This window comes from Sinohyriopsis cumingii, chromosome 1, assembly GCF_028554795.1.
Source record: "Sinohyriopsis cumingii isolate HCF-2022 chromosome 1, ASM2855479v2, whole genome shotgun sequence".
Classification (NCBI taxonomy): Eukaryota; Metazoa; Mollusca; class Bivalvia; order Unionida; family Unionidae; genus Sinohyriopsis; species Sinohyriopsis cumingii.
The window spans coordinates 84,850,495-84,877,782 of record NC_142961.1 but is presented as its reverse complement, the minus strand read 5'-3'; the positions used below and the strand labels follow the sequence as shown (position 1 = coordinate 84,877,782).

At 34.4% G+C, this 27,288-nt stretch overlaps 1 protein-coding gene across 1 annotated transcript in view; it reads left to right on the top strand.

The window, feature by feature from the left end:
* The window catches only part of LOC149807269 (serine palmitoyltransferase 1-like), a 103,376-nt gene extending 76,577 nt beyond the window's left edge, over positions 1–26,799 (top strand). Inside the window, exons 15-16 of the mRNA XM_089964262.1 lie at positions 11,864–11,959; positions 19,884–26,799. Of these exons, the coding sequence (XP_089820388.1) occupies positions 11,864–11,959; positions 19,884–19,893 (106 nt within the window). The 3' untranslated portion in view covers positions 19,894–26,799. The remainder of the gene's footprint in view (positions 1–11,863; positions 11,960–19,883) is intronic.
* Positions 26,800–27,288: the final 489 nt, after the last annotated feature.

Sequence of the window (27,288 nt, the reverse complement as noted above, 5' to 3'; positions counted from 1 at the left end):
TTCTATATAAAAAAAAATTGGGGTCACCTTAGCTCACCTTTTGTATATACTGGAGAGAGCATCTGATCTATTCCACATCAGTCAACCCACAGAAGGTTAAAGAAAATGGGAACAAAATTAAAAGAGTAAGAGGCTTTTTAACTAAGAGTGTTGGTGCTTCTCTGGCCCTATTTTAAAGGAGCATCATTATTTGCCACCTTGGGCAGAAAATCCACTTTTATTAAGTTCTCTTTAAAGAAATAAATACAGACACTTTGGAAGAAACTTTTACAGCTAACTTTCTGGTGAGTTCCTTAGTCTGGCTGAGTGAATGATTACTTTCAGGTTTTTAGACGAATCCAGATGAATGATCAGTTGGTTCACATGATGGATGACATTAATGAGGTGGCACTCGACAGTTTCGTACTTTGCATATGGTTAGATTTTTAACGCAAAAGAATTTTCCATGTTTTCCTTACTGGTTATCCTGGCTATTTAGATAGAGACCTTGTATATCTTGGGTGTCGTTAAAAGAATGTTTAATTCCCTTTATCTTGGTGTATGATTGATGAATGTACTTTGGATTATAGAATACACAGCTTGGCCTTACTTCAGATGAGCACCTATCAAAAAACTGCTTGCTCAGTTTGGTCATTTTCATTTTCAGGACTTAAAAGGTAAATTGTGAAAAATGGGAGCTGATACCATTTTTTTAAATACTTTATTTTAATATTTTGTAATTCATTGCACTTTCAGAAGCTTGTATTGTCTAGTCTGGCAAATGTTTTATTTTCCTATTTTAATAACTGCTATAGATAGAGTTATTTAAACTAATTCAGGCTGATTTTTCACGCACATGGGAACAGCCATTTTGGTTAACTGTGAGCTTAGATCATGTGCAGTTTCCACAAGTACAATATCCAAAGAAATTTCAGCCACAGTACATGAAAGTGTGTGTGCGTGTGTGTGTGTGTGTGTGTGATACGTAGTTTTAACAATTTTTTAGTCATATTGCGACGATGTCTGCAGTGTGGCAGATTATTATGATGTCTAGCACTGGTACATCATGCTGCAGACATGTAGCATGATGTCCCACCCAGTGACATTATCCTGATACCAGGCCAACTAGTCCTAACACTAATCTCTTAATGCTGAGTGCCTAGCGAGGCAGCTGTTAGTACCATTTTTGTAAGTCTTTGGTATGACTTGGCTGGGGTTCGAACCCTTGACCTCTAACTTCTGAGGCGGACACTCTAAGCACTAGGCCACCAGAGCAGTCGTACATGAAAGTAACATAGAGGTATGCCAACATTCTTTCCATTGTGTATATTGCAGATGCAAAAAATTTCACCTTTCACATTTCACTCTTTCAGTGTATAATATCTGTAGAGCACCTTCTGAATGTTGTTGTACTTAGATGATCAGGATTGGACAATATTTGTGTATCTTGTTGATGATGAAGATTGGACAGTATTCATGTATCTTGTAGATGATGAAGATTGGACAGTATTCATGTATCTTATAGATGATGAAGATTGGACAGTATTCATGTATCTTGTAGATTATGAAGATTGGACAGTATTCATGTATCTTCTAGACGATGAAGATTGGACAGTATAAATGCATATTCTAGATCAGGTTTGGATAGTTTTAATGTATGTTGTAGATGATGAAGATTGGACAGTGTAAATGCATATTCTAGATCAGTTTGGACAGTATAAATGTATCTTGTAGTTGATGAAGATTGGACAGTATAAATGCATATTCTAGATCAGGTTTGGACAGTATAAATGTATCTTGTAGATGATGAAGATTGGACAGTATAAATGCATATTCTAGATCAGGTTTGGACAGTATAAATGTATCTTGTAGATGATGAAAATTGGACAGTATAAATGTATCTTGTAGATGATGAAGATTGGACAGTATAAATGTATCTTGTGGATGATGAAGATTGGACAATATTCATGTACCTTGTAGATGATGAAGATTGGACAGTATTCATGTATCTTCTAGATGATGAAGATTGGACAGTATAAATGCATATTCTAGATCAGGTTTGGACAGTATAAATGTATCTTGTCGATGATGCAGTTGGACAATATAAATGTATCTTGTAGATGATGAAGATTGGACAGTATAAATGCATCTTGTAGATGATGAAGATTGGACAATATTCATGTATCTTGTAGATGATGAAGATTGGACAGTATTCATGTATCTTCTAGATGATGAAGATTGGACAGTATAAATGCATATTCTAGATCAGGTTTGGACAGTATAAATGTATCTTGTCGATGATGCAATTGGACAATATAAATGTATCTTGTAGATGATGAAGATTGGACAGTATAAATGCATCTTGTAGATGATGAAGATTGGACAATATTCATGTATCTTGTAGATGATGAAGATTGGACAGTATTCATGTATCTTCTAGATGATGAAGATTGGATAGTATGAATGCATATTCTAGATCAGGTTTGGACAGTATAAATGTATCTTGTAGATGATGAAATTGGACAGTATAAATGTATCTTGTAGATGAAGAAGATTGGATAGTATTCGTGTATCTTGTAGATGATGAAGATTGGACAGTATAGATGTATCTTGTAGATGATGAAAATTGGACAGTATTCATGTATCTTGTAGATGATGAAAATTGGACAGTATAAATTAATACTATAAATGCATGTTCTAGATCAGGTTTTAATAGTTTTAATGTATGTTGTAGATGATCTGGATTGGACAATATTGACATGTATATCAGGTTTGGACAGTTTTAATACTTACTTATAATGTAGATGATCAGGACTGGACAGTATTAATGTGTAATGTAAACTGTATGGAGTTAAATCATCAAAAGTAAAAAGAAAAGAAAAAAGATGGAAATTAAAGTACACTTGTATATAAATGTATAAACTGACTAGTTGACAGAATGATGGAATATTACATACACACTGTTCTAAAGGAGATATGAATTTCTCAGAAATTGGCATTAACCCTATATGTTATTATCACGTAAATATTATTTTTGTAGTTCAGTTGTAAAATTTGCAATCAGGTTACATTTTTATAAATCAAATAATAATTGATCATTACACACAACCTGCCTCACAATGAAATAATACTTACCTGATGATTACATCCCACCTGCCTCACCATGAAATAATACTTGTCTGATGATTACATCCCACCTGCCTCACCATGAAATAATACTTATCTGATGATTACATCCCACCTGCCTCACCATGAAATAATACTTATCTGATGATGACACCCCACCTGCCTCACCATGAAATAATACTTACCTGATGATTACACCCCACCTGATCACCATGAAATAATACTTATCTGATGATGACACCCCACCTGCCTCACCATGAAATAATACTTACCTGATGATTACACCCCACCTGCCTCACCATGAAATAATACTTATCTGATGATTACATCCCACCTGCCTCACCATGAAATAATACTTATCTGATGATGACACCCCACCTGCCTCACCATGAAATAATACTTACCTGATGATTACATCCCACCTGCCTCACCATGAAATAATACTTATCTGATGATTACACCCCACCGGCCTCACCATGAAATAATACTTACCTGATGATGACACCCCACCTGCCTCACCATGAAATAATACTTACCTGATGATCACACCCCACTGGCCTCACCATGAAATAATACCTACCTGATGATTACACCCCACCTGCCTCACCATGAAATAATACCTACCTGATGATTACACCCCACCTGCCTCATTATGAAATAATACTTACCTGATGATTGCACCCCACCTTGCTCACCATAGACATTTAACAGACTTTACACCATAACAGAATCACATCGGATGTAAAGAATGATGAGGCAAATGCCAGTGTTCTGTTTTAGGAACAGCAAGTTGTCGTGGCCAGTGCAAGAGATCAAAGAATACTTAATGTGCATTTAGTAGGATAGGAATATTCAGACTCCAAGAATGCCAAAGGTTAAATGAGACAGACAAAAAATAATACATAATATTCGATTCAGCTTTGATGTATAGTTGATTTTTTAAAATAAATAATAATGAAAGGAATTTAAAAATTGGCAATCACAGCAATATCATTTTCAGAATCTTTACATCTAGCTTGTTTTATAACTGCACATGGGACACCAACTTTACCCACAGCACGTTTAGAACCTTCATGTTTTGTAATTAAGGTTTAAAAGTTGTGAAAGAACCTTTAAGTGGTGATGAAAATTGGGGAAGTTTTGCCAGTTTGCATGCACTATGAGCTCAGTAGAAAGTTGTGTGATGAAATACAGCAGTTTTGTGGAAAAGAATTGAGAAATTTCCCATCACTGTTCTGCACTGGAAAAAGCATGATACACAATTATGAAATTGAGATCATTAGGTTAGTATTATTTCATTCATAACATTGTAATTTGTTTACAAATATTCCATTTTCCATACATTCCAGTTGAAGAATTGTCATTTTAAACATGTTAGTTGTTTATACATTTTTATTTGCCTTGTGTGTATAAGTTTGTTTGTATGAAATTTATTTACAGATTTATATAATTAAAATGTATATGACATGTTCTCATTCATTTTAATGGCACTCTGTTATTTCTTTCTGATTAGAAGACCTGAATTTTTTTTCTTTTGACATATGCAACTGTAAACTGTGTGATTCAGTTACTTTAATTTCACCTCCATGTGACAGAAATCTAGTTGTTTTGCTAACCTTACTTTTCTTATCTCAGTCTAGTCATCTCAGACCAGTCATCTGTCAAGGTGTCCATGTGCTCAGAACTACTTTTAAAAAAAGAAACCCTTGTTGTCTTCTGTGTAGTTTGCTGTTTTACTTGTCTTATATCTTATAAGTGAGTGTATATGGTAGCTTTAACTTTTATCCCACAAACATGAATTGAAAGAATAAAGGAGGGAGGCTGTCACTTAATTTTGAAATAGTTAAGGAAGTATTATTAAAGTTGTGATTCATACAGATATTTGATATCAATCACCAAATTCCTTGAAGTATTGTAGCCTATGCCTGTGTGCTAGACAATAAAAACTGGAAATAACATTTGCATTTTCATCAATCTTCATATGGTGATTTCATCTCAAGATACACTGTGTATACAGTCTGACATGTCTATCTTATATTTATTCCAGTATTGGGAATCTGTCTTTAAATTAAACATTTAAACATTTTTTCTGACCACACATGTGCTCAATCAGTCACATAAATATTTTTCTTTTGACATATGCTAGTGTAAACTGTGTCATTCAGTTACTATAATATACAGAAAAATAACATTAAGATATCCACATGACAAATTAACTACATAATTTTGCATTACTTAGGACTTACTATAATACAATGCCTTTTGTGTGTATAACACTTGAGCAACATAATTACAGTTATGGGTTTGTTTTCATTTGATCAGCTGATTTGTATGCCTCTGCTATGTTTGCCTGCCTCTGCTGTGAAAGCAGAATGCAGGCATATTATTTTCCATCCATATGTCTGTATGTCCAAACGTCTGTACATTTGTCATTAATCCATTTTAAGAACAAATGAGATTTAATAGGCATCTTGACATGCATATGTAAATATTGTGACTAGAATTTTAGACTATTTGAATATTATTTGTTTTTTTTAATTAGTTTTTGTACTTTGTGGTCTTTTTGTTGTGTTTATTTTGGAGTGAAGACCTTCTTGGTACAATTATACAGAAACCTATTAGACTAGTGAAATTTTCCAAGTATTTTTATTTTGTTATCTTCATTTGCAGATGACTGGATTTAATTAGGAAATGTGAGTCAGTGATAAAACTCTGTTACAAAGTGTATTGAAAGAAGTTAACTTAAATTCATTTTGTTTTAAAAGTTTTTTTCCCCAACTAACTAAATTTGTTCCTTTTTGAAGCATTATGAAACACTTAAAATTAATGAAATTTAAATGATACATTGATTTGACCCATTTTTCAGATGTCCTGTCACTAATCTTTTCATTAATCTATTATTACATTTTTCCCTGTAAATATGCCTTTGTACATGGCTATAATTCCTGAGTAATTACCGTATATACTCACTCTTAAGTCAAGTCACACTGCAAACAACAAAGATCCTAATCTGCTGTAGCATCATGCACCTGTAGATTAAGGTCTATGTTGTTTGATGTGCTGATTACTGCTAACAAACTGCACAGACCCAGATCTGTCAGTTTATAATGTGATGGCAGATCTGGGTCTGTGTAGTTTGCAGTTGGACTTGACTTATAAGTGTGTCTATACATAATGTATGAAATCTGTGCTTCATGCTTATGTTCCGTACATTTGTTTCACATGCTGTCAGATTCAGAAATTCCAAATTTACTGAGTCACAAATGATGTGTTATAAAATTATGATCATGTCGCCATGCATCCCTGGGCATCAACATTTGATTATTCCTTCAGAATATATATGAATATATATTATATTATACAGATACCTTATTTAGCTTCTTTTTACATATCTAGCTGTCTAGTTATTGAATGGCAACATTCCGTCAGTTTAGTTTTCATAATTCTCAGCATACTAATTTACTTTCATCAGTCTTTGTGGATAATATTCTTTCACCTTGAAGTGAGAAGTACATATTGAAAGTTTAATATTCCTGCTAAATATAAATAGACTATATCGTGTAGATGTATTTTTTTGACTGTCGGATAATATCTAAACATTAATAATTTCCATGTAGCTGGCTGCTTTCTTTTTTTCTGTGTTAAGTCCCACATAATTAAGAGATGAATGTGATATCAAATTGTTTTGTTTCGATTATGATACTAGCAATCGGTTCATCTTTTTAAAATTTTGTTAAAAATATTTTGTGTGTGGGCACCTGCAGGTGAGATGTACAAGCTGATCTGTATGCAGTCATGCCATAGTCAAATTCAGATTTTACTAATGATGTATATATATCCTGATCAAGACCTTCTAATATGCTTCCCAATCTGGTTTTGCCATGACCCATGATAAACCCAGGGCTTTTTTACGTGTCCATGTTGTATCTAATACATTTATGTGGAATGAAAGCTAGTTTACGGTCAAAAATAAGGCCTACAGATGTGGTACAGACTGTGTTTGGGTTCATCATAAATTCAATGCCATCGATTCATGATGACCTGAATTTTGGTACATTTTTTACTTGCCATAAGATGTATCCACCTACAATTTGTTGTGAGTACTGGTGAAAAAGGAGCACAGAAACTGAAGGTGTTATGAACATACTAAAGGTGTAATGACCATGTAACGAATGCACAAAGAAACACGGAATAATGTACAAATGTGCATAACTCTACCTCCCTCATAACTTTGTTGTCAAGGAGCTAACAATTGTTTTTATAATATTTAACTTTTAAAAACAAATCACAATAACATTAATGGTGACCAGAAAAGTAATAAACTAGGTTTACACGTTAGTTTTTTTGAATAGATACCACTGTGAACTGCTTTCATATAATATGTAGTAAAAAGATGTGCTTGAAATAAAAGGATAGTCTTCCTGTTTTATGAACAAAATAAATATATAAAATATGAACATTCACAGTGATGCTTTACAGGGACCTAGTATTACACAACTTTTCTGAACGGGGACTTTGTGAGATACAACTGTGTAGATGTAGATTACCAGTATTGTTCAACATTTTCTGATTGTTTTAAAAATTAAACTTTGAAACTAATTACTTTATGTACACTGTACAATACGTTTTGCAAGTTCTATGAAATACTCAGACCAAATCATTATGATTTTTCTTCAGCCAGTGGGGCAGAAAATAATACTGACCACATATGGAGCCTTATTAACTTTTGCATATGATATTTTTTATTTCAAGTATTTTATGTGACACATACCTTGACGATGGTTATATTACACTACACATACCATGTACCACTAAGAAGAGTATATTACACGACACATAGCATGTACCCCTATGATGGGAACACATGGCTAAAATGCATTACTTCCACTTCATGGCAAAACAAAGGTGCATATCCCTTCAGAAAGCCTTAATATTGCAGTAGACACTCCATCCTTTTATCTCAGATTAACAAAATTTATTGGAGGCCCTGAGTGGTCGAGGGGTCGTAAGCGCTATCCATTAAGGATCACTGCCATCTCACCTCTGTCTGCATGGGTTCACATCCAGGATTCGGCCAGTGTGGGTATGTGAGAAAGCTTCCCAGTAGCTTCTCGTGGGTCGGTGGTTCTTCCGGGGGTTTTCCCGGGTTCTTCCTCCACCATTAATACTGGCTGCTATGCATAGCCTATCATGTGCTGAAAAATAGCATTAAACCCCACAACAACAAAAACAATAACAACAACAAAATTTACTCTTCAGCATGCTACCATACTTTCTTCTAACCCATATAACCCCACATATTGTGTATTACTTGTACCCAAATATCAAACCTTCAGATGCTCAAAATCCAAATTTTTATTCCACCTTTTGGTATGCAAATTCACCCAAATAGAAAAAGCAAAATTTATTGTTGTAACTACTGTAAAATTCTGAGTTCCAAAATCACTGCCTTGAACTGTTACAACCCCCACAAAATAATATTTGCTCTTGCCAATTCAGAATGTCCTCAACAAATTGCATCCCTTTTTCGATATAAATTAAGTTAAATCAGAGTATCCTGTAGTGGCCATGTGTCTCTGGTTTGGAAGAGGGGGGCAAGGTTAGAGGTTTTATTGCAATGGCCATTGTACTATTTCAAGTCAGTTACAAGATGTAGCCTCCATTTTTCGCAACTGTAATTACAGTCATATTCAAATCTTTGAACTACTTTCAAATTTGTGTTGTGTTGTGATTTGGATTTTTAACGTAGCTTTAACAATTTTTCAGTCATATCGCTACGATGTCTGCAATGTGGCAGTTTATAGTGATGTCTAGCACTGGGGCATCATGCCGCAGACATGTAGCATGATGTCCCACCCAGTCACATTATCCTGACACCGGGCCGACCAGTCCTAACACTAACCTCTTAATGCTGAGCGCCAAGCGAGGCAGCTGTTAGTACCGTTTTTGTAAGTCTTTGGTATGACTTGGCCGGGGATTGAACCCACGACCTCCCGCATCCGAGGCGGACGCTCTAACCACTAGGCCACCGGAGCCAAACTTTCAAATTTAATCTCTCTAAAACAAATTCCATTATCTTTTCATTTCCTCTTTCCATACTGAAAAGCATGCAAAACTTCATTGATGTATATCCCAAATCGTACAGAAACATGTTTTCTTCCTTCGATCAGGAAAAGGTATTCTGTACTGTTGGTGGCTTAGTCACATGGATATCAAGGGTAACGAAAGGGCAAATAAATTTACCAATGCCTTTTGGCATCTACATGGAAGATTTCATATAATTGCCTTAAATATTGATAACTTGTTCCTCATACTTCGCAAAATATGAGAAATGAAAACTCGACATACGAGCTTCAGAATATCGGGCCAATTATTGGATAGGGTTCATTCAACTGTGAAATTGGGTAAAGGGCAGGAAAAAGAACACGTTTGTTCTTGACATGGAAAACCCCATGAATTTTGCAGATATTTATGGAAGTCAGGGAAAAACGCTGAATTTTCTGCCATCGCTCAATGACATAAAAAAATGCGTACTTGAGTTGTAATTGAACTGATCATGAATTTAATTTATTGAGTCCTAACCAGAATTTCAGAGGTTGTGGAACTCTGTCACTCATTTGAAATTCAGTTGCTATATGCATGCTCTCACTAAACATATTTCTAAAGTCTATCCAAGTATTTTGGAAGTCAGATTGGTCAAGTAGACTGGTTATCATTTAGTTCTCATATCATATTATACATTTTTATGTGGAAAATAAGAATTTGTGACATTTGGTGTATGGATGCAGAATGTAACTTATAACTCAGCAATATCATCTATAGGTCAGTGTGACCCAGTTTTCATGTGACTTTTTTTATTTTCAGTTATCTGTTCATTACATCATCAATATATAAAATTTAAGAATATAAACAGGTCTATATTTTTAATATGGGAGCAATTGAAACTGAACATTACTCTTTAGTTGTATTAACATTTTATAGGGATTTGAGACTCGTGTATTTAGATAAAGTATGTTTGTTAAAGTAAAGATTATCATGTTTATGTTTGTTTCTGAAAATTTTGGGATCCATTACCAAAATTTACATATATTGCAGATCAAAAAATGTCACAAGAAGGTTAGGAATGGAGGATTTGTATTTATAATAATTATATCAGTATCATCTTTTATCTTAAATAATTCTTTATATAAAATGAACACATGCAATTTAAATTATGTACATATTTTGTTTTATCTTAGTCCTCTCTAAGCCCTACTGACCCCTACCCCATTACACTATAAATTATAATATACAACTTAATATTGAATAAAGTTTCGGTTCTGTTAGACCTTATTTCACCTATACTCATGAAAAGTGTTAAGTAGGTACAGTTCAAGGAAAGTAAACTCAACAATATCAAAGGTTGCTCACTACTGAGGCTGACATTTCAGGCCTGAGTGACTCTTGTCTTTACCTCTGTAACAATTTGTATAATGTGAGATATTCTGATGTACTCGTGTTGATGTAGTGATTCATGTTTACAAGTAAACGCCTTGTTTAATGATTCAGATTCACTAATATGGCTTGTGAATGAAAAAGCAGTTCAAAAAATGAGAGCAAATATATTAAAAAGGATTACAAATAAGGTTATCAGTTATTTTTGTGGTTGAAATTTGTTGTAGCTAGAACATTATTTGTCACTGTGATGAATTTGTGTTTTGTTAGAGGGAGCCATATGACAGTATGATTGATCTTAATTACTGATATAACACTGTAGATAGAAATCATAATCAGGTGATGCTGTGACAAACAGTTGTAAAACATACAGCTTTTTTGTTCTATTTTTCAAAACAAAAGGACATATGTAATAAAGGTGGGTAGCGGACTTCAATTCCTAGAAATGAGAAATGCTTTTAATTATGGATTATCCTCATGACTGAGCGTTTAGCTTGCAGCAGCGATATTTTATTTTAGGTAGAGTGCTTTTTATTATCTTAGAATGAATTTTATAATTTCAGATTTTACTTTACCATATATATATGCATGTAAGTTGAATCCAACTGCAAATTTCACAGATCCAGATCTGCCATCGCATATGTGCCAATAGATTTGGGTCTGTGCACTTTGCAATGAGTAATAAACAGAACAAACAACATATACCCTGATTTGCCAGCGCATTATGTGATGGCAGATCAGGATTAATGCTGCTTGCTGTTGGTCTTGACTTCTAAGTCAGTGTATACCACGTGTGCTGAATATTATATTTTCAAAAAAATGATGATTTTATGATTATCATTCAGTGAAAGTTCAGCAGGTACCTCTGTCTAAGGGACACCTGCTGATAAGGACATCTGTGAACACTTCACTTTCAGATTAAACCTGCATATCAAAGACACTTGTCCTCAAAATGCAACTACTAAGTGCACTTTCTAGACATGTTTGACTGTAATTTTTACACCATTATTTTAGTAGGGGGAGTTTAAATGGATGTTATTGCTGCAGGCAAATTAAGTCCAAGAGTATTATCAGTCTATCTTTTCGTAAATCTATTTTTATGACTTCATAAACAATCATATCTACATACAGTTAACTATTATTCACCTGTACACATTTGTTTGAGCTTTACAGTACAGATGCTCTTCCTTAACATTTTGAATTTCTGTAATTCCCGTCATTGACCTCAGTAAAGGCTATTGACTTAGCTAGAATTTTCTGTTCATGTTGGCAGTTAAAATGTTTTTTGTGTTTTTTATCACACAGATTTTGTCTCCGTTTTCAGCATAAGAGTGGCTGTGAATGCCAAGCTATCAGATGAAGAAATTGACAAGGTGGTAGGAACAATATCAGAAGCAAGTAAAACAGTGCTGTGCACCAGGTGAGTGTTCTCCCTTTAAAACACCTTTAAAGACCTAAGCTTCATATCCTTTTGCAACCAGTCATGTTTCTGGTATCAAAAATCTTCTTTTTTCAGTTGCAATACAGTATTTCAGTCAATCAAAACCTCACTACTCTGAATACTATGAAAAAAGGAAATGTATCAAAACAAAACCAAGACTTACTCAAACCATAGCCATGTAGCTGCCAGATCCCAGTTATTAGGCCAGCAAACGGTCCAGAAATAGCCTGGGTTATGTAGGAAGTAAAACATAGATCAGCATATGTACTGGCACATAGTATGGCCAGCAGAGATTTCTCCAGGAGTATTACATTTCTGTAAGGGGGAGATTTTTTTTATGGGGTGAGGGAGCACTATGAGAACAATATCTATAAGTAGATCTCCGTATACTATGTTTCAGCAAATGTATGTGATGTATAACTTTTAATGAACAGAGATACAAATTATTGTTTATCTTCATTATTTGCACAGTTGGCAGCACTTGTGTGTTATGACGACACTACATCAGATGCATTAGAGCTGCATATATACCTGTTTCTGCTATTCTTGCAGATTACCTAATGTTACAGTATGGACTCTTTCCATTCCAAATCAGTAATCACACTATATGTCAGATATTTGTAGCTGTGTTTTTGTTATTGTTTGATATTAATTAGTAACATAGTTTTTCAACAACATTTCTTTTTCTTGAAATTAAGAATAAAATAATGAATCAATATAAAATTTATCAAAGATCTACATTCCCATTACCCCTCTCCCCTTCCAAATATTAGTCTCCAGTGTCTAATACTAAAAGCAGAATCTTGTCCTGCATGACTGAATAAAGTCATTGAGTTGCTGATGGTTTGAAGTGATACAAGTCTAGTCACATGATTAACTTTCTTTCATATCACTAGCTGCCCAAAATAAGGTACATGGTAAGGGTCATTGTATTCAATTCTTGATGGCATCCTAGAATGTTACAGTATGACTCTTTTAATTGTTATAAATAAATGATATGAAAAAATTTATAAATAAAATAATGCTAATTATTCATATTAAGTATTATTATGTGCTCATTCTTTTTTTTACAATGTCAAAATTGTTCAGTATTTTTTGATATTTCACTTGTACACACTTCATATTGAACTCACATGAATAAAGGAACTACTTTCTGTTTGTAAACAAACAATGGACACAGATGCCAGCACTTTTGATTTATCTTATTTGTCTGTGGATGAAGTGAACCAGCTGAAAGTAGAGATGCCAACTTTGACAATGTGGATGAATTCATAGACTACAAAAAAACTTCAATGCATTAGGTAAATGAACGCGATATCAGAAATATGCGGCGATGGCTGTATGGTAACTACTTTGTAAACAAATCATGTACACCCACGTAGTAGGCGCTTTACATTTTCATTGATTAAATTTGTTTCTGTTTAAACTAAAGCAGATGTTTCATGGACTGCCACATAGCAGCTGCTTTGCTACATTCCGTGTTAACTTTTTTGATAAATGTTTCGGATTTAGGCGGGCAATAGACATTAGATTTCATAAATTGCTGGGTTCCTACAAATAACATGCGTGACAAGTCATAAACTGTCTTCTTTAGCTGATAATAAGAATGACAAAAACTCTACTTAGTTTTACATCCTGAATTTCCTCAGAATGTACTTTCTTAGTTCTGCAAATTTGAATAACATGAGCCATGTCTTGGGTTTTCAAGCTTGATTACATATTTCAAAATTGTACTGTAATTTTGACTATATTCCAGGTGCAATTACATCCTCCTTACTGCATTCAAAATGAAATAAATATTATATTTAATAGCATCTTTTTGATAATTGCAATTGAAAGACTTCATTTTTTTTCCACATTATGATTTCAAACATTCAGTGACAGAACAGAAACACACTTGCAGATCTCAACACGCTGCTTCATTGCCGCTGAAGTCTGATGTACTTCATGTAGAATTGGTACAGATATATGCAGTCCAACAACAAAAATACCAAAAAATATCCGTTCCAGATCAAATGGAAAAGTTGCTGCAGTGCGCATTCATTCACAATACGACTGCAAATTTCAATTTTAAGTTGACAAAAATGCCATTTTATTTTGAGAGTTATGTCCAGTGCACATCTAAATTCAAATTTCTCTGGGCGGAGTTATGTGTGCATTAATAATGTTGTTGTTGTGTAATGATGAATCTGCGCTTGTGTATTTAGTTTGATATATGGCATACATTCAGTTACTTTGTTTCTTGTGGTGTATTTTCATTTATATAATTAAACCTTAGGTAGAATAAGAAAATTAGCATATAATAAAAAGGTTACTGCATTAGTATGGGAAAATATGAACTCACTTTGTCGGCTGGATATACTGCACTCCCATCCGAAAAACTGGTTCATATTTTCCCATACAAATGCAGTAACCTATAAATACAAGAAAAGCTGTAATGAATAATTAATACAGTTAAATATATAACAATTAGGGAACTAAAGAAGTGAAAATGGAGGAGTGTTGTTTGTAGAACATATAATAACATATTAGCTGCCTTTAAAGGTGCCACAGGTGGCCTTGTGGTCTAAGGTGTTCACCTTTCCAGATCACTCACACCTCACCTCTGTTCATCTGGGTTTGAATCATGGCTTGGCCAGTGTGGGTATGTCAGAAAGCTTGCCAGTAGCTGCCCATGGGTCATCGGTTCTTCCACAGTATATACTGGCTGCCATGTATAGCCTATTGTATGCTGAAAAATGTCATTAAACCCGCAAAGTCAGTCCTTTCTCAAATTGAAGAATCTATTTCTTTAAACACATGTCCATAAAAAGTGGGCAAGTAACACCATCAATCATTTACCAAAATAAAGATGACAAATTAATGCAAATAAAAAAACAAGAGATAAAAAACCAAAGGAAACCCCACAAAACTTCTCCTAAAGAGCAGGTGCCTTTTGACAAACTCAACAGCAGTGTGTATAAGAGCAGAGGTTTGGAAAAGTTGAAAGTTGCCGTTGTTGCCAATAAGAAACTTATTCATTGCAATGGCTGATTGTTGCAAATAAAGGAATATTTTGTGGACTTGCTATACTTCTCAGAAATTTGAGTATTTGGGAGCAGACATGCTTTCAGGTGCCAATATCACCTCTTCTGAGAATAACTGGATATAAAATTGTATTGTTTCACAATGATGATAAATATGTAAATACTTTTAAAATTGGTAATATTCATTTTTCTGCCTTGGACAATGATTTGCTGTGTTGTTAGTGAGGTTGTGTTCATTTCATAACTGGTATGAATCTCTATGTGATTACATCATTTGCCAAGAATTTGAGGATCTTGTTTAGCATATGGCTGTAAACACAGCATATTGGATGTTGTTTATTGCAAAATTGGCATCATTTGCTGAATACAGGATTGGAGATAAATGATAAATAAACAAGTACAGAAACTTCCATTAGCAGGTAAATGATTGTCTTAAATTTGTGATTCATTTCTGTTTTTAGTACTGTGAGAATATGGCATGCTCGCGCCCCCCCCCACCCCCCGACAACAGAGACATTACCAATGAATAATGAAAACTTGCATGTCCACCATTGTACAACCTCTGCTTTTACTAACTGGTTAGGTCTTATTAGATAAAGCTTTTCATTGCTCAGTTGCAGGTCACTTAGTAAGTGCATGATTATGGCAGTTTATCTAGAACTCAAGCACTGGTATAATCAGATTTAACTTTCTTAATGCATGTTACAGGTCTCTATGCTGATGGCAAATTGACTGTATGCAGTTGTCATGCATGGTACATGTCTTTATGCTGATGGCAAATTGACTGTGCAGTTGTCATGCATGTTACATGTCTCTATGCTGATGGCAGATTGACTGTATGCAGTTGTCATGTGTGTTAGATGTCTTTAGGCTGATGGCAAATTGACTGTGTGCAGTTGTCATGCATGTTGCATGTCTCTTTGCTGATGGCAGATTGACTGTGTACAGTTGTCATGCACTTAAGTACTTTCACTGGATGAATCATTAAATTTTGTGAGTACTTGTGGTATGGGGCATCCCGAGAAACTACTGCCACTGTAACAACAATCTGTGAAGTAGGAGTGAAATGATTAATCTATATATTGATGTGTCAGTACTTTTTCCATATTGATACCCATATTTGTACGAGATATGAAGAATTGATGCTTCAGTTTTCAATAGTCATGTATAATTATTAGTCATTTGCAGTTTTATTCTTTAAAAGAGAATTCATCTGAGATGGCCATGTAAGGTATATGCAGTCAGTATGTCAGTAAAAGAGAGAAACTCGTGACAACATCCATTCACCTTCTGTAAATTAACACAAAGTGACTAACACACATGGTTTGAAATTTGCCCCCCCCCCATTCCATGCTAATTATTTTATCCCTTCAGTATGATCAGCCACTGACAAAGTATGTTAATGTAAAGAAGATATTCCAGATTTGTTCCCCATATATGATTTAAGTACTTTCCTGATCATTTTATAAGCAATATTATGCAAAGTTCTGTTGCATCATATCTTGTCTACTTGGATCAAATTTGAGGGCTACACTTCTGGTATGACATGCAGTGAAATATGTCACATTTGGTTCTGATGGGTGGTTATTATTTATTCAAGTACAGAGTAAAACAGTAACCATCAATCAGAATAGGTTTCCCTGAAGACAGTAATATAGATAAAAATACTGTGATGTAAAAGAAATTAAAATAATCTAGCAAGTAATTAATCATTTTGCAAGTACAGCATTAGGGTCTTGTCAGATAATAAAAATATAATTTTTTGTACTGTTTGTTATTATTGTTGTTGTTCATCCATTGACATTAATATGATAAATCATCATGCAGTTGCGGTACATTAATGGAGACAGGGAGATGCAACCTTGCCTGCTGTGCTCCCCTCTTTCTAATATCCCTTTAGGTACCAGATTAAGCCTTTTCACAATTAAGGAGGGTTTTTGGCTTCATCTACAGGACCTACCTCCTCTTTCAAAGACCCCATTTTGTTCTACCAGTCCCAACTGATATTTCTATAGGAAAAGGTGTTCATTCTTCTAAGGAAGGACACAGTAGGGAGGACGAAAAACTTAAGAAGTATAGTATTTTATTCCCTGAGTTTCTTAGGAAAGGAAAAAAGTTTAAGATTAGGAAGGGTTCTTATGCAGCCCTTCTGTTTCTTGCTTCTTGCAAAGTGAGACCTCACAAGGACCCTCTGCCCAGGATCCAGGTTTTATCACCATCTGGGTTGGAAAATCGGGATCTATTTCTGACTGAAGTGTAGATGCATGCTTCAGAACCTGACTTCATCCTTTACACCAGTGCCACAGATTCAGGTGGGGGGGGAGGGGGCTCCCTTAGTGCCTGAGAAAATAGTTTTGCAGGGCTTGTGGTCTTAGGAAGAACCTTTCCTTCACATGAACAATCTGTGCATTGACCACATAAGACATCACTGTGTCATTGTTGGCAGAGATAATACATTAGTCACAGCATACCTTAGATGCCAGGCAAGCATGTATGCCCTTATCTCAGCATGGAAGTTTGGAGAATCCTCCACTGGACAGAGTGGAGATCACTCCTAGGGCGTGCCTCATTCTGCGCAAGTGGAATGTTTTGATGGACAGACTGTGCAGACAGGCAAGCAGTCTTCATGAAATGATCTATGAAACACTTTTTCATCCGTGGGGAAAACAATTGGTAGACTTGTTGGAACAAAGCTGAAAGAGAAATTTATTCTCTATGTCTCTTCAGTGCCAGATCAAGAGACATGAATGATGTATGCCATCAAACTGAAGTGGGATTGGCTGTATGCCTGTGCCTTGCCACCTGTCAATCCAGGCTTATCCTGCTTGCATCCCTGTGGCTCCAGTGATTGTGGTTCAAGATCTTCTTGACCTGTTGATTCAGAATCCAGGGAAATGCACCTGTGGAGGGAATCTCCTTTCATGGCACAGAGGGTTCCCTAGCTCTTCAAGCAAAACAAATTTGCATGATTGATTTGTAGTGTTTTACATAGACTTGTTATGTTGTGTTTACTCAACCCAGATACTAATGAGGATATCACATTTTATTTCAGTGCATCAAGTCAGTGGAACTGAATTAGTGAAAGGCACTGTACTAACATCAGCATTGGTTTCTGTTATGAACTGATTAAATGACAGTAATTATTCTTTCACTTTTGTGGGGCACCAGGTGGCCGAGTGGTCTAAAAGCACTCTCTGCTATGGATCACTGCCATCTCACCTATGTCTGTGTGGGTTCGAGTCTCGGATTTGGCCAATGTGGGTATGTGAGAAAGCTAGCCAGTAGCTTCTCGTCGGTCGGTGGTTCTTTCCGGGGTTTTCCCAGATTCTTCCTCCACCATTAATACTGGCCGCCATATGTAGCCTATCGTGTGCTGAACAATGGCGTTAAACCCGACAACAACAACAATCTTTCACTTTTGATTGTACAGATGATTACCTTCCATGTCCAGTACTGCACTGGAAGCTAATCAATTATGCTAATGAAAGATCTGCATTTGTATTTAAACAACCAAATATATGTCATGACCACTTTAGAAGTAGTTGTCAAGGAAAGTGATCTTTATTACGTGGATAAAATGAGTTAATAAATTATTTTTGCAAAGACATGTATTGCATGAATTGATTTAAAAATTGATTGTTTTCAAGCTGCTAAATTTCCATGAATGATACCTGTTTTGCATCATACTTCAGGATTGGATTCTTCACACTGACCAACAGTGTCTTGATGTACAAGCCACTGGTATATTTCTAGCCTAGGGAAGCGATAAAAACACAATCAGTGTGACAATATTATCACCTTTGATTGTATCTGTACAACCATTTTTTAATGAACAAAAAAGGAATATAAAATTCTCTAACAAAATATTCGACAACTGTGTTTTTACATTTATTGCAGTTTTGGGGATTTTGTACCATCAGTTGTCATTTGTATTTAATGTATTTGTTTTTCAGTACAACACTTTTATTAAGACCAGGTACAAAAGCTTTTGTTCTCTCCATTTAACGTGCAGAAATGGGAAACCCAACTTTAGTAAATACATTTTCATTCTAATGAAGAAAAATCAAAGGAAATGTTTGATGAAAGCAATAACTGGATGCATTTTTGAGACCAACAATGAAAATGATGATGGAATACAAATGGAATTCAAATGAAGTGCAGATTTGGTTTTTAAAAAAATCATTTCGGGGTCTGTAGATTTTGTAATCAATAAACAGCTGATATTGTCAGTTTTGAGAATTAGCCATTTTTCGAATGATAATATGATTGGCTACTTGTTTATAACCACTCCAGTGGCCTAGTGGATAGAGAGTCCACCTCGGATGTGGGAGGTCGTGGGTTTGATCCCTGCCGAATCATACCAAAGACTTACAAAAATGGTACTTACACCTGCCTCGCTTGGCGCTCAGCATTAGGAGATTAGTGTTAGGACTGGTCGGCCTGGTGTCAGGATAATTTGACAGGATGGGACATCATGCTACATGTCTGCAGTGTGATGCCCCAGTGCTAGACATCACTATAAATTGCAGACATCGTAGCGATATGACTGAAAAATTGTTAAAGCTGCATTAAAAATCCAAGTCACACACACACATACACACATTTCCATAAAAATGTATGCATACTCAGGAATGTGTAGTTTTTGGAAGAACTAACATATTGGGACCAAATGTTATGCATAACACATGCATTTTTATGGGGAGCATTTCCAATTGTGTTGCTGAAATGTCCTTGAACCTTTCTTATTTGTCAGATATGTAATGATAAATTCGCATATTTTTAAAAGTGTTAAGTTGATTAAAATATTTAATTTTATATTTAAATAATTCTGGTGATAAAAGAAATATATCATTTCAAATAAATCTTTTGTTTTTCAGTTCCTTGTGACAGATAACATTTTCTAGGAAGCCAGAAGTGGAGACAATTGTAGTTTTCTAAGAAGTCAGGCCTAGATATCTTGTAAAGTTTCATGTTGTTTGTCTGTCAGCCATTTCCTGTATGTCATAAAGTAATTTTACATTTTGTACATTAGTTATTCCTCCAGTTAATATCTGTAGACCACAACAATTAAAAATGAACTACTAGTTTTATATGGAAATTACCAAAATATTACAAGGGCTTTAATTTTACGTTTTTATAGTAGGGCCCAGGAATCCTCAGGAGATGTACTTTTTATTTTCTACAATTTCCACTTGCTAAATGAATTTTTCTATGTAATGAATTGTGATTCATGTAGCATAATTAAATCTTGAGTAAAATTTTAATCTCCCAAAGGTGATGGATTTTTTATTTATTGTTGTTGATTATAGTTTTTTTTCATAATACAATATAATGTACATAGCTATAGTGTGTGGTGTGCCTTTACACTATAACCATTTGCTTCTTTAAAACATTTTTAGTTTTTGTGGTCAAGATCTAGAAGAGACTGAGTGATGGCCTGTCATGCATTGTCTGTGTGATGGTAAAATGTATTATCTCAGCTCCTTCTAAACTACTGGAAGGATTGATATGCAACTTGACACACACATTCATTACAATGTCTAGTTGGTTCTAAATAAAATAGAAATCGAGTATGGTTGCCATGGTGACCATCTAGAAAATCTCATTGCACAGTAACTTCTCATTCTGAACAGATGGTCATATATATGACTGGTTTGTGCCAAGAGACTTATTATGATGTCTAGTTGGTCCTGAATGCAAAATGGTAGCAATCTGGCATCCAATATTGCTTCCATTTTGATATCTTAAACATTTTGTTATTGCTGCTTCTCCTGAATGGATTATCACATTGACATGGGGTTGTCACTTAAAGACTTCCAATATTGTTGGTTCTAATTGAAAATGGTGTCAATCTGATATTCTTCATGGACACTATGGTCACCATCTTGAAAATCTTGTTATTGCTAATTGACATAGGGTTTTCACTGAAAGATTAATTGATCCTAAATGGTGCTGATCTGTCATCCAGTATGGCCATGGTCATCTTACAAATAGTGTCACTATTTCTGAACTATGTGTCACCAGTGTGTTACAGTGTCACTATGGTGAGATGGGTTTTCATTGAAAGACTTTTTATCATGTTAATCCTAAAGGAAACTATTGCTAATTTGACTGTCAACCTGGCCATCATTTTGGCCACTTTGACCATCTTGAAAATTTTACAGTGCTAATTCTTCTGCCCAGATGGTCATATTGACATGTTTTCAGTGAAGGACCTTTTCTTATTTTGTTGATCCTAAATGAAGATGAAGATTAGATCTCTATTGTGGCCAACAAGGGGGCATATTGAAAATCAAACTATTGCCAGTTATTCAGAATGAATAGGCATAGTGACATCAGGTTTCCACTTTAAAAAATAAATTAATATGACATGTGGTTGGTCCTAATGAAAATTGTGCCATCGGATCTCCAGTATTGTCGCCATGTTACCCAGCTTGTAAATATTGTTAATGATACTTACCCCAAAGACTTGTGCTATCTAGTTGGTCCTAAATAACATGATAACCATGGTGATTATCTTGAAAATTGTTATTACAACTCCTCTTGATGGTATGGTTCTATCAACATGGGGTTTTCACTAAAAACAATTCTTACCATATGTAGTCATTCCAAAATAAATTAGATGCCACTGTGACCTTCCAAAATGTAAACAAAATCACATTACATTACTGTTCTTGAATGGATGGCTAAATAAATATGGGTCTGTTTTGCTTATGATTGTTTTCTTAAGAAGATAAAAAAAACTTAATTTCCTGCAATATATTGTTATGCCCCTACTTCAGTGATGGAGATCCAGCATCCAAAATGGTTGCCTAGATGGCCAATTTGAACCTCTCAACATAGATGCTTCTCCTGAACAGATGATCAGATCAACATGTGTTTTCACCAAAAAAAACCCACCAAACAAATATATAACTAATTCTGAATGAAAATAGTCTTGCCTCCAGTATGGCATAGCTGTGGTCATTATGAAAATCTTTTCATTGTTTGTCTTCATGCATGAATGGTGGCACTGCCTTTTCCCCTAAAACACTTTAATATGTAATAGGTTCTGAATGAATTGGCACAGTTCTGACCATCTACATATCTGTACTTTTGTGAAGGTGTTTGAAAATCAGACCTGATTGGCCTTCCTTGCATTTTTATACATCATTGAGCTTACGAACACAATGAATTTTACATAAACGAATGAATTTTGTCCTGATTTTGCAGCTGCTTGCATTCCAGTGAACAAGATGATACCATTTTGAGAACAATTTTAACGTTAAAGGTCTGTGAATAATTTTGTACTTAGCTGTGCTTGGTTTATAAGTATGATAACACAAACAAATATGAATGGATTAATATAAAATCCAGTTTGTAGATGTATCTGAATAATACCTTGAATGGTACCCATTTCAGTAAGTTGATTTGTTGTTCTTTTTAGCAAAATATAATGATTACATATTTAACCAAACTTAGCATTTGGGTATACCTTGAATGTACCCAAGACAGATAAGTTCATTGATCATCTGTCAATGATACCAGGTTCAAGGTCAGAGTTAATTACCAAATAATTTGCACTGCATTTGAGGTTTCTTGTGAATTTGAACGTGTAAGAAAATAATTTTGTTACCAAATTGGAGTTTCTCAAGAATGTCGGAGATGTTTCAGTAATTAGCAGTTACAATGAATAAAAGGACAGGAGAAAATATTTACAGTGGACTCCTGTGAATCCTTTGGCCAGTGAAGCATCAGTCCCTTCAAGCTTCAAGGTGTCTTGTGTGGTGTTATGTCCCTCTTAGTGCCTATTTGATATAACATATAAATGCATATATATTACATTGTAAAAGTAAAGTTTTTTTACAGTGTGTGTGTGTGTGTGTGTGTGTGATCATTGCTGTTTAACTTTAGATCAAATGATGTTACCATGGAGTGGTTGAATTATGGATCTCTTTGCTGCATTGAAGAAAGCAGCATTAAGAATAGTATTTTTCATTTCATTTGTTTGGCATGTTTTTAAACACTTACATCACAAAATAACATAAGCCAAGACAGCACAGTTGTTGGAAAGATGTATTCAGTATGCATAATTCTGTTTTGTTATTTTGTCCAATATAATTAAAAATTTGACTTTTATGCTATTGAAAAAGTTATTATTTGAATCGTTAACAAATTATCATGCATAGGAAAAATCAAGGTTTTGGTACTTGTATTGTCTTTATTATTATTTGTTTTTGTCTATATAATCTCATAGAAAAACAATGTGAGCTATCATTAGCAGAACAATGCTTTGCTGCAGTATTTATTTTTGTGTTAATTCTTGTGTAGAAATTTGTTCACTAATGTGTTTGTCATTTCATATGCTTGTTTCTAGCCGTTCACAGCAGAATTGTTACGCATTCTTTAATGTTGATTTTTATAATATTTTGTGTAAAGTATTGGCGTAGTATTGTCTTTTAAATTTGTGATTGAATAATACTACTAAAGAGCTGTAAGACAGTTTATGCTACAGGTCTGTGTACTATAACAACTTGTTGTAATGGAAAGAGAATCCATGGAAGATATAAAATTGCAATCTTTTTATTTATATTATAGATTCTTCCATTTCAGTACAGTGTAATTAGTAGAACTGAAAGTACATAGTTAATATTTTTGTATTTTTTTAAAGAAAAACATAAATCACTTATGGAACAAAATTGTAGGATACCATCTTGACTTATGACTTTGGCTGCCAAAACATGCTAAGCTTTTTCGATGTACTAAAACTTAGGGACAAAGAAAATAAGTCTTAACAAAATTCTTCAGAAACTTAGGATATGAAAGGGGCAAGATTTACCACTATTTTCAAGCTAATTAACAGTTATGTTTCAAGGTTGATAATGACAAAATAAAAATCTGTGTAGTCTAAGTATCATTTGCTTTTGACAATTTATGTAAATGCTGCTATTTCGAGACTTACAAAAGCCTATATTGAAATGGCAGTTTTTAAACATCATTGAAGTTTTTTGTTTTCAGAACATTTGATCATGATCACCTCATAGTATATAAGACTACACTGGTTTTGCTTAATTGGTATATTGAAGAGCGACTGTAAGAATACTGAAGCCTTCATGCAATAAAAATCACAGGCATATTGCTTCCTTAATTCAGATTTCATCAGTGAAGACATATATAATCACTTTTAAGTTAAGTCAGACTGCAAACAATAAAGATCCCTGCCTGTTATAACATAATGTGCCTGCAGATCAGGGTGTGTGATGTTTGTTTTGCTTATCACTCATAACAAACTGCACAGACCCAGATATGACAGCACATTATGTGATGGCAGAACTGGGTCTGTGTAGTTTGCATTTGGACTTATAAGCAGGTATATATGGTAGTCCTCAGTATTGTTCATTTTGTGTGCTGTTATTTTCATGCAGCCTGAACAAATAACCAATCATCCTGTACAGCAGTGGACTGTTGATAAAGTGTCATACATTATGAAGAGGAATTGAGAATAGTGCCATAAGTTATTACAGTCCAAATCTTTACACTGACATGACAAAATAGTTGGTTCATGTTTAACATGGTGAACATTAATCATGTTGGAGAATCTTGGTTAGAAGCTCTCTCTCACTCACTCTCTTCCTTCAACATTAAGCAAGCAGTTTTCAGTGACAAGCATACAAGACTAATATCACCAACCTAAATGGAGAGTAATATTTAATTTGACCAGTTAGCATGAGGTTTACAAATTCTAAATTGCAGGTAATTGTTTGGCAAATTTTGTAATCTGCCAAACTAAGATATTTTCTTTCATACACAATATCTGTTAAATCAAAGTTGAAATAAATGCAATTTGTTTTTATATGAGACATTTATAATTAAGTTAGGGCATCAACAAAATGACAAGAAACTGACCATCAAACTTACTGCAGTTGATATGAACCTTGCTGTTGTCATGCATTTTGATTGATGTTGACTTTAGAATAATGCCGATGTATAGATAATGTAAAATTTAAGAAATCTTGAATTTTTACAATATATTCATATGAAGCTAATGTTGATCATCAGAAAAATGGCAACTATTGACAGTCTTTTATTGGCAGTGTACATAGTCATTCTTTTGGTTTTTAACTCACCTGGCCAGATGAACAAATGGTATGGCCCTGTCTCACTTGTCATAATCCATGTGTCCTTCAACAGTTGTTGAAGAACACTCCAAAGGCTTCTTTTCTGATCAGTTTTGCCATGTAAGCATATATCATTGAAACCTCAGATATATTTTGTTGCCAATGACAGGTACATATATTAATGGAGTGACTTTGCAACTGAATTACTGAGCGCACTCTAAAGGCCAGATTTCTGAGATTTTTGTTTAATTTGGTAAGTAATATTACATCATCAAGATCTTGGATGAGTTCAACTTTGAGCAACATCTACACATATCGTTAGATGATATTGCATCTGAGTGGCTGAGCATGTGAAACCTTGTGATCAGATTGGTATGTGAGCTAAATATCCTCCAAGTCTGATACATTTGATTATGAGCGATGTCTGTACCCATTAATGTAGTGATCTTGCTTCTGTTTTGCTGAGCATTTGAGCCCTCTAGAGTTTAATATTTCTGATGAGATTTGTGTCGGATTTACCAAGTAAGCTTATACTGTCAAGCTCTCTAATGAGTTCAGTTATAAGTGACAACTGCTTGTTCTAATAAAGTGGTCTTGTAGCTAAACTTGTGAGCATTCTTGAGGCCATATTTCTGATGAGTTCTGGCATGTCAGTTTATAAAGTCAAGATCCCAGTTGAGTTAGATTATAAGCAACATCTGATTGGCTAAGCGTGTGAACACTCTAGAGGCCATAATTATGAACACATTATCCCTTTTATGCCAATCAAGTGATCACTCACACACACACACACACACACACACACACACACACACACACATATATATATATATATATATATATATATATATATAATCGAGGAAAAAAGCATGTCACCAGCATTAATAAATAACATGGCAGCAATATCCTGGAAACTTTTCTTTCCATAGTACAGTTTCAGAGCATGATTCAAGCAAATTTGTCCAATTCAAGTGAGTGATATGATGTCCAACTAGCCTTGTTCATATACTAGGGATTGTATTACAAAAAGAATTTTTTCAATTTTCTAAGGAAAACTATCACTGACCTATTTACTGTATAAAAATTAGATTACAAAATCAGATTGTCATCTACACAAGTCTGAAAACTTTGAGTTCATGAATTATTTTTTTTATAAGGGTCTCTTAAAAGTAACAGTTTCTGAAAAATTATGGCAAAGATAGTAAATTAATAAATATGCTTTTTTGCATAACTTCCAAAAAAGACATTAAAATTGTGCAATTATAATAAATTGGCTTTAGTTGTACTTTTTTACTAATTAAAGTTAACTGATGGAACTCATAGAACTTAATATGGTGTTTGTTGCAATGTATTTTATCATCATTCAGGTCCAGTAATATGGCAAATGACATAGGTAGATCATTTTGCTGTCTGATTTTAAACACTTTATCTCATAACAGGTTTGTTCAGCACAAATCACGGTTTGATAAACCAATTTATTATCATCATCATAATATTGGCCGACAATTTTGCATCAAAGCTGTTTGTTTGTAGTACTATCTGGTTTCAATTTCAAAAGCATGATTTTTCAAGTTCAGCCTAGACTTAAGAAATTTAGACTAATCAGTTTTAAATTGGACTTCATTTTCAGCCAATCAGAATACTGGATTATAAAATTAGTTCCAGCTCTTGTTTTATCATTAAAATCCATACCATACATGATCTTTTCCTTTTTTATGGACAGTTATTAGTTGGTGGTATCTTGTGCCAAAAATGGTGCTAAAACTGTAAATGACTGTACAGTTGGCAAGCCACTGTTTTTAGCAGTTACAAATGTAAGCATAGCAGTACCTGAACAATTTTGTTCTGGATGGAGTTTAGAAATCCGCAGATAGCAGCAGGTTTTTGTCTATGGTACTTTGGTTATTAGTCATAACAACAATGCTTCACATTTCTTTTGCTCCAAGTGTGCAACAAAGAGTGTCAAGCTTATTTCCATATTGGGACATGCTTTTTTATATTGAAGTTCACATGCCATCTCTTCAGTTTGTTGAGCAGTCAAATCATGACTGAAAATTTTGAAATTGCTTTGATCATGAAGAGGATCCTCCACCCAAGGAAGAAGATGCCTTGCTTACCAGGAGCTACAACAGATACAGGCATTTCCAGATTCCACTTCTAGGTAAATGACTTGAACCTCTTCCAT